General features: G+C 42.5%; 1 protein-coding gene across 1 annotated transcript in view; it reads left to right on the forward strand.

The window, feature by feature from the left end:
- The window catches only part of LOC124043954 (receptor activity-modifying protein 1-like), a 64,110-nt gene extending 54,611 nt beyond the window's left edge, over window positions 1-9,499 (forward strand). Inside the window, exon 3 of the mRNA XM_046363133.1 lies at window positions 7,084-9,499. Coding sequence (XP_046219089.1) covers window positions 7,084-7,339 — 256 coding nt within the window. The 3' untranslated portion in view covers window positions 7,340-9,499. The remainder of the gene's footprint in view (window positions 1-7,083) is intronic.
- The last annotated feature ends 378 nt before the right edge of the window (window positions 9,500-9,877 follow it).

Raw genomic sequence — 9,877 nt, forward strand, 5'->3', positions numbered from 1 at the left:
ATTGATAATAAGAATTTGTTCTTAACTGACTTGCCTAATTAAATAAAGAAAAAATAAAGAAAATAAAATGTCGAGCTAAACTAGTGGGTGTTACCTAAAATGTGAAACCTAATGTTAGCTAGCTAACTTATCTTGACATGGGGTGTTTAGAGAAAAAGGTATTTGGCTAGACTAACGTTAGCTGACACAAATGGGCCAAGATTTGTAATGTACTAGTTAACTCATGTCAGTTTAGTTAGATTGCGTTAATTAACAAAGATTCTGAATCTGGGCACATTTTAGCCAGCTAAAGTAGGTAATGTTAGTTACTAAACTATTTAGGTATAGGATTAAGCAAACATGGGCTGGTTAGCTAATGTTAGATAGCATGCTAATATAAGTATCATTAGCTAGCATGCTAATGTTATTCTAGCTAGCTAGCAAGCTAACAGTAGGCCTACATCAATGTGTTTTTTTTTAGATTTGACTGTGAGTTCTTGAACGCTAGTATTTCCTGAACTTTTGGTAAACATAACAGACATTTAATCCGGTAGGATGAATCCTTCATTCAGAGAAAAGAAAACATACAGCCAAGGACGTTTGTCCTCATCAGGAGGTGGTGGTAGAGCGATGACGGACATGATTGTGCGATTGAGTGGTGGTGGGGGGGGTTACACTTTAGGGCTCTTGGATTTGCCCAAATGTAAGGATTGGCTCAACTCTGCTTGCATGTCGTCAGTGCGTATTTCTACTTCATTACTTTACACAACTGCGTGTACACGCACGCACAGACACACACATGCACATTGCTCTACTCCCCTCCGCCTCAACCTCCCTTCATCTGTATTATATGAGAACCCACGGTGATATTAAAGACTTTGAGAAAACAGACAGAGAGACAGAAGGGTGAACAGACAGACAGAGAGACAGAAGGGTGAACAGACAGACAGAGAGACAGAAGGATGAACAGACAGACAGAGAGACAGAAGGATGAACAGACAGACAGAGAGACAGAAGGATGAACAGACAGACAGAGAGACAGAAGGATGAACAGACAGACAGAGAGACAGAAGGATGAACAGACAGACAGAGAGACAGAAGGATGAACAGACAAACAGAGAGAACATTTCAATACTATGAGGCCTCTTCAATAACAATAGGGTTGCCGTGCACTACCTACCTCCTTGAATCTCTTTGCTGATTGCTGATTGTTGTGGTGAGTTGAAGATGAAAGAGAGATGACAAATGCTCAAGACCCTCTGAGTTTCTCCCAGTATAATTCATAAAATTCTTTGAAAAAATTGTGTGATCTAGAACTTAAAGAGGTTCTTTGACTGTACCATAGAAGAACCATTTGAAGAAACCTTTTGGGTGTCAGGCAGAACCCTGTCTATATGGAACCCAAAAGTGTTCTGCCTGAAACCAAAAAGGGTTCTACCTTGAGCCAAAAAGGATTCTCATATGGGGACAGCCGAAGAACCCTTTTGGAAAGTTTTTTTCAAAGAGTGAATGAATGAGAGAGCATCAGCAGCAACTCCTGCTTAGACTGACAGTACTAACAGAGAATATTCCTTTAAGCTAACTCATGTGCCATACTGTCAAAATATATATTTATTCTAAAAAGTACTTGTATTTCTGAATATCTGAATAATTCCATTGGCATTACAGTAACTGATTCTATAGGAAGTCTTTGGCATAATTCGCTTGGATCTATGTCAATGTGATCATATACAGAATTATCTTTGAAGAGCGGGCACTAAGCAGCTGCAGGAGAATTCACTGCTATGAGAGACCAGGTTCTGACCAGAACAGAACAGAGCTGAAGAACTACAACAGAACATGTGTAGAGCTTCCGCAGGTCAGCAGAACTTTTCTATGAACATGAACATCTATGAACTTATAGATTTAGAAGTACAGAAGACAGTGGAGCTGGCTGTAGAAATATAGAACGGTTGAACTCTATAACTTTAGAAATAGAGATTAAAGTTGCATAACTTTTGTACAGAGCACTAGTAGAACTAGAGAGGTGGGTTAGCTGTTGCTGCATAGACAAGAGAGGGACAAAGCCAGGATACTGTTTCTCCCATCAACTGCTACAGAGATAAAGTGAGCTGTATCTTGATGAAACAATTTGACAGAGCGGTCTGTTTGGGATACTGAGGTTTGCAAAGAGGACGAGGAGAAGTAATTTGGCATTCTCTGTGCTGCTGCCTCCAAAGAGAGGAGTGTGGCAAACTTTGTGGTGAGTGGTGACACAAATCCATTTAAGTTCTGACGCTGAATCAAATAAAGTGCTTTGAGAGGTGGCTTTGACGGGAGAAGACTCTCCTGTCATCACACAGTTCCGGTTGAAAGACTGCACTCAAAGTACTTCAATACCACAGATAAAATAAGAAATTCAGGGTTGTGAAAAACCGGTTGTAAAAGATTTCCCCTTATCAACAGAAATGTCCATGTGCATATCAGAAGTACATCAAAAACCAGGCCCAGATGATATCTCTGTTTCCTCTGACTTTTCTGTACAGTTGGTACGATGTAGACTCAAACAAACGCTGAGGGAAGAACACTTCACAAATGAAGAAGTTCATGCAGATGTTAGATGAAAGAAAATGAACATGGAAAACTATTGACCTGCAAACCGTACTGAGTTGCAGGTACAAGGTGTTGTCCCCTCTTTCGAGTTGAGAGTGGAAGTATCTTGCTGCTAAGCTACAGTCACATTCCTCTGTGTGTTGACGTTAGTCCCTGTCCCTCCTTGTCCCTCCACCCAGTTATATTTAGTGGTGTTAAACCCTCCTGAAATTCAATCTGGTGACTTATGGTGACAAAATGTGCTGTAGGATTTTCCCACCCCATGTCCATCTGAATGGAGAGAGTTGGAGCATACCCTGGACCTCTCTGCTTTATACATAGGAGAATCTAAACTGGTCACAGGGAATCTAAACTAGTTGCTGTGTTGTCCTGACTCATTTCAACAGCTACACAGCTGAGGCTCACAAAGTCAGCTTTGGAATGTTTCGAGGTTAAAAACGACAGTTGAAAAAGTTAGTTAGTAGCACACACTACCGGTCAAAAGTTTAAGAACACCTACTCATTCAAGGGTTTGTCTTTTTATTTTTTACTATTTTCTACATTGTAGAATAATAGTGAAGACATCAAAACTATCAAATAACACATATGGAATCATGTAGTAACCAAAAAAGTGTTAAACAAAACAAGCCCAAACTTGAATCAGTGAAAATAATTTAAGATTGCTGTTCCAGCCCGCTCCCCATCTAACTTGGGAGAAAATCCCCAAATCCAAATGTGCAAAGCTGGTACAGACATACCCAAGACGACTCAAAGCTGGTACAGACATACCCAAGACGACTCAAAGCTGGTACAGACATACCCAAGACGACTCAAAGCTGGTACAGACATACCCAAGACGACTCAAAGCTGGTACAGACATACCCAAGACGACTCAAAGCTGGTACAGACATACCCAAGACGACTCAAAGCTGGTACAGACATACCCAAGACGACTCAAAGCTGGTACAGACATACCCAAGACGACTCAAAGCTGGTACAGACATACCCAAGACGACTCAAAGCTGGTACAGACATACCCAAGACGACTCAAAGCTGGTACAGACATACCCAAGACGACTCAAAGCTGGTACAGACATACCCAAGACGACTCAAAGCTGGTACAGACATACCCAAGACGACTCAAAGCTGGTACAGACATACCCAAGACGACTCAAAGCTGGTACAGACATACCCAAGACGACTCAAAGCTGGTACAGACATACCCAAGACGACTCAAAGCTGGTACAGACATACCCAAGACGACTCAAAGCTGTAATCGCCGCCAAAGGTGCTTCTTCAAGTATTGACTCAGGTGTAAATACTTATGTAAATAAGATATTGCTGTATTTCATTTGTAAATTAATTGCCAAAATGTGTGTAAAAAAAAAAACGATTTTTCACTTTATCATTATGGGATATTATGTGTTGATGTGTGTGACATTTTTTTACATCGATTTTGAATTCAGGCTGTAACACAACAAAATGTGGAATAAATCAAGGGGTATGAATACTTTCTGAAGGCACTGTAGTGAGGTTTTTGACATTGTGCCATATATTGGCTGTTATAAATGTCTTAGTTCTCAGTGCTGAATAGGTTCCAGTCAGCAGGCCCTTAGGAGGAAATATACTGTACCAGAGATGTTTTGGAAGAACGTACAGGGAGAGAAAAGGGACTGTCTAGGAACGATCCATTTCCTCCGATTATGAAATGTTGCAGATGACGTGACTTTGGCAAGCGTCCCATTTTCAGTAAAGCAGCGGTAATATAAAGGTAATCAATTCTGTCATGTAAACAATGGTTATCTGGAGTAATAACATTGGCCATGGCCATAAGTCTGTCATGTAAACAATGGTTATCTGGAGTAATAACATTGGCCATGGCCATAAGTCTGTCATGTAAACAATGGTTATCTGGAGTAATAACATTGGCCATGGCCATAAGTCTGTCATGTAAACAATGGTTATCTGGAGTAATAACATTGGCCATGGCCATAAGTCTGTCATGTAAACAATGGTTATCTGGAGTAATAACATTGGCCATGGCCATAAGTCTGTCATGTAAACAATGGTTATCTGGAGTAATAACATTGGCCATGGCCATAAGTCTGTCATGTATAAATGTCAGAGGAGAGAATAGGGGGTTGCTCAGATTTCTATTCCCTGTAGAAGATCTAATTTTACACTCCTTCCTGTCTCTCAACCCTACCTCTCTCTCCCCCACTTTTCTTCACTGTGTATGTACCTCTCTCTCTTCCTCCCAGTCTCTCTCTCTCTCTCTCTCTCTCTCTCTCTCTCTCTCTCTCTCTCTCTCTCTCTCTCTCTCTCTCTCTCTCTCTCTCATCTCCCTGCTCTCTGTTGCCCCTATCTATACTTTTGTCTTGCTGCCCAATTTTCTTTTTTAGGAATGAATTTATTTGTGCCTAGATATTGTTTATTCCAGTCCATATGTCTGCTGCCACTGTACTGTTGTATCCTTTTTGCCAAGTCATTATTGCAAAATAGAAAGTATTCTCATCTTAATAACCTACCTGGTTAAATAGAGGTCATATGTTATCAGTGGTGGAAAAAGTACTCAATTGTCATACTTGAGTAAAAGTAAAGATGCCTTAATAGAAAATGACTCAAGAAAAAGTGAAAGTCACCCAGTAAAATATTACTAGAGTAAAAGTCTAAAAGTATTTGGTTTTAAATATACTCTATATTAAATATAATAGATAAGTATAAAAGGTAAATGGAATTGCTAAAATGTAATTAAGTTTACAAATTAAAAGTATAAACCATTTCAAATTCCTTATATTAAGACAGCACAATTTTATTTGTAGATTTCTATTGACGGATAGCCAGGGGCAGGCACACTCCAACACTCAGACATCATTTACAGATAGCCAGGGGCAGGCACACTCCAACACTCAGACATCATTTACAGATAGCCAGGGGCAGGCACACTCCAACACTCAGACATCATTTACAGATAGCCAGGGGCAGGCACACTCCAACACTCAGACATCATTTACAGATAGCCAGGGGCAGGCACACTCCAACACTCAGACATCATTTACAGATAGCCAGGGGCAGGCACACTCCAACACTCAGACATCATTTACAAACCAAGCATTAGTCCGCCAGATCAGAGGCAGTAGGGATGACCAGGGATGTTCTCTTGATAAGTGTGTGAATTGGACCATTTTTCTATCAAAATGTAACAAATACTTTTGGCTGTCAGGGAAAATGTAAAAAGTAAAAAGTACATTATTTTCTTTAGGAATGTGGAGAAGTAAAAGTTAGCAAAAATATAAATAAAGTAAAGTACAGATACACCAAAAAACATATTTTAGTAAAAATGTAGTATTTTTACTTAAGTACTTTAAACCACTGTATGTTATTGATGATAGTGTTTCCACCAACCGTACATCTGAAGGTGATTAGCATGCATGGATATAATGTATGTCTGGCTTGGAAGATGAGCCAGATGGTCTGCCTTTACCCGATGTATCACTCTCCCACTGGGGGAAAGTTCTATCTGGGACTGGGGGGTTGGTGGGAACAGGACCCATTGATTGTGTAAGGGAAGCCTGGGGGTTATAAAAAGGTCCTAGCTATGCCAGACGTTCCATGCCAGGGAGGATGTGGGTATAAATAATAGGCCATGTGGCAGACATACTCTGAGGAAAGGGGGAGAGGGGACCCTTCAATCAGAGACCTGTCAGGAAGGGGAGAGGGGACCCTTCAATCAGAGACCTGTCAGGAAGGGGAGAGGGGACCCTTCAATCAGAGACCTGTCAGGAAGGGGAGAGGGGACCCTTCAATCAGAGACCTGACAGGAAGGGGAGAGGGGACCCTTCAATCAGAGACCTGTCAGGAAGGGGAGAGGGGACCCTTCAATCAGAGACCTGTCAGGAAGAGGAGAGGGGACCCTTCAATCAGAGACCTGTCAGGAAGGGGAGAGGGGACCCTTCAATCAGAGACCTGTCAGGAAGGGGAGAGGGGACCCTTCAATCAGAGACCTGTCAGGAAGAGGGGAGGGTCTGTGTGCGCTTTTCAGAGTATGTTTTTATGTATGGAGTGGACCCTCTGTCATTACCATGAATCATTACTTTCAATCATGACAGGACTGTACAAATTTGGTGAAAGAGCACTCTCTCTCTCTCTCTTTCTCTCTCTCACACACATTTTCCCTAACCTTAACCCGTTACCCTGACCATATATAATTTGCATTTAGAACCCACACTTCAGAGCCCCTTACCTTCCTATATGTCTTTTCAAATATGTAGGCTATAATTTACCCTCATTATGAAATTCATTAGTCATTCAGCAGATGCTCTTATCCAGAGCGACTTACAGGAGAAATTAAGTGCCTTGCTCAAGGGCACATTGAAATATGTTTCACCTAGTCGGCTCTGGGATTCAAACCAGCAACCTTTCGGTTACCGGCCCAATGCTCTTAACTGCTAGGCTACCTGCCACCCAACACTATGAACCTTGTCCGCATTCGCTTGATTTTACCTCCCTCTCTCTCTTTGTCTCTCCCTACAGACCTTATGGTGAGCTCACCAACTGCACCTACCTGATTGCCCTGAAGATGGACTGTTTCTGGCCCAACCGGCAGGTGGACGAGTTCTTCATCCGCATCCACAAGCACTACTTCCACGACTGCTCCCTGTCGGGACGGCAGCTGCGTGATCCGCCCAACCATATCCTTGGGCCATTCATTGTGGTGCCCATCCTTGTCACGCTGCTCATGACTGCCCTAGTGGTGTGGAGGAGCAAACGCAGCGAAGGCATTGTGTAACCCAGGCCAACCCCAAGCTCCAGGCCCCCAGCCAGGGGAGAAGAGGTCTAGAAGAGGCCCCCTTCACCCTCCACCCAGGACGGAGACAGGTATACATAACGCTGCTGCTTCTACAGAACAGACATCATGGACCAGGCAAGGGACTGGGAGGACTATCAAAGCCTGTATCAAGGACAACATTATAGACCATCTATGTTACTGTCACTCTGTTGGGAGTTGACACTGAGCTACAGCCACAGGATATAGGAAAGGACACAGACTACAAGATGAGGATTTATAGAACTACACTGATTATAACCTGCAGGAGGACTTGTTTAAAAATGGAGTGTCTGCTTTCATTACCCTTTATCTGCAAATTCAATCTAGATGGAGAATCACAAGCTGTTAGCCATGAAGGACAGATGGAGTCTGATTGGTTTGAAGGACTTCCTGGGCACATGAGGTAATTTCCTGTGCAGTGAGTTGGGATACTTTGGCACCGCTCCTGAAGTGGACTTTTGACAGTCAGTCACCGATTGGTTGATAGATAGGATGATGCTAGGATGATGCCATCATCTCTGTGCTTTATGGATAATGTCTGTGCACTCTATACTCACCTCATAAACACTGTCTGGATCCAACATCCCCTGTACCTGCACCTGTCCCTATCCTTGCTGCTTTCCCTGCCCTGTCCCTGTCTCTAACAGTCAGAACCAACATATTTCTACAATTGCCCTTCAAATCCTTACTTTGGCATTGTGCGCTGTAAGTAATCAAAATAATATTTAAAAAATCAAATTTTCCATGAATAGAAAGTGAATATGAAAAGGAGATGATTAAAAATGACTGATGTGTGTGAGACAACATACTGTGCAAATGCTGATTAGGGGGGCGTGGTATGATTGCTAGTCAGCCTATTGCAGATCTGGACAAATGATCCACCAACCACTATTATCCCTATGAATGGTTGATACAGGGCAGGAAAGGTCTACCCCCGCCCCTTGCAAATTTTGAATGTGTACAACAAACTTGGATTAAAACAAAGACGTGTCATTGTGAATCAGTTGCTTTGTAAAAACAGTCTCCGGAACTTTGATGACTAGTAAGTCTTTTTTTTTTACTCACGCTTTTGGCTGTATATGTCAATGTGTAGTTCATACATGCAGAATTACTGTCTTACCTCAATGAGCCACGGAATCCCTAGTTTGAAAGAAAATGTTTTATGGAAGATGTGTGGAGCCATTTTCCCTACATTTCCCCCCACGTGGGCCAGCCCCCTAGCAATTACAGTTCTAGCCAGTGTTTCGTCAGCCCCTCACCATTTGAGTGACAGCTGCACACACAGCAGAGCGAGGGCGAAAGCAATGACGTGGTGCACATATCTGCACATATGTGACGCAGTACGCAATTTTCAAGGACCACTTTTGGCTCGTGAGTGCTATTTTCAGAACTGCTTGCTAAAAAGTACACAAAGTACAGGAGAATCTCTAAACAGTGATTTTGTATGATGACTCTTCTCTGTGTAGCCACACTAGGCTTAAGGTTAGTAGATTGTTTAGTAAGTTACTGACAAACTGTCATGTCTGTGTAACAGCAGTGTTGAAGATTGGTCCCTTTATTGGGTCCTTAGCAAGGCTAATGGCATCATCACCCGATAGGGACATAACCTTTAAGAGCAGAGTATCCTGCTTATGGAATTTTCTGACATACTCTTTATCTTATTAGTACTGAGAGGTAAATTGTCTGTGTGTCCAGCTGCTTTTCTAATTGCCTTTATATTACCATGGCTGAGACCCGGCTTTGCCGTCTGAAAGACCTGAACTCCCAAAGCCCCCATAGCTACCAGTTTACTCCTATTCACAGGGAAATACTCTAATCTCAGCGACATTTCAACACAGACTTCAAAGCAATTTGATTTGCTTTAAGAGATTTAATAACTTTATTGGTCCTCTGCTCAGCTCCCGTATTCAAAACCCTCCCCTTCATTATGAGTCTTGTCAAGCTCGTATGTAGAACATAGTGTACTCTGGGAAACACGGTAAGAGGGTTTAGGGTTTCCCAGGATGATGGTGTTGATGTGAGACATGACCTGTCTTTCAAGTCACTTCATGGCTACCAACATGAGTGCTACAGGGCGGTAGTCATTTAGGCAGGTTACCTTTGCTTTCTTGGGCACAGGGACTATGGTGGTCTGCTTGAAACATGTAGGTATTACAGACTCGGTCAGGGAGAGGTTGAAAATGTCTGTGCATGCTCGAAGTACACGTCCTGGTAATCCGTCTGGCCCTGCGACCTTGTGAATGTTGAACTGTTTAAAGGTCTTGCTCACATCGGGTATGGAGAGCGTGATCACAAACTCATCCGGAACAGCTGGTGCTCTCATGCATGCTTCAGTGTTGCTTGCCTCGAAGTGAGCATAAAAGGCATTTAGCTCGTCTGGTAGGTTTGTGTTAATGGGCCGCTCGCATCTGGGTTTCCCTTTGTAGTCTGTAATAGTTTTCAAGCCCTGCAACATCCGACCAGCGTCAGAGCCGATGTAGTAGGATTCAATCTTAGTCC

This window comes from Oncorhynchus gorbuscha, linkage group LG09 (genome assembly GCF_021184085.1).
Source record: "Oncorhynchus gorbuscha isolate QuinsamMale2020 ecotype Even-year linkage group LG09, OgorEven_v1.0, whole genome shotgun sequence".
Lineage (NCBI taxonomy): Eukaryota > Metazoa > Chordata > Actinopteri > Salmoniformes > Salmonidae > Oncorhynchus > Oncorhynchus gorbuscha.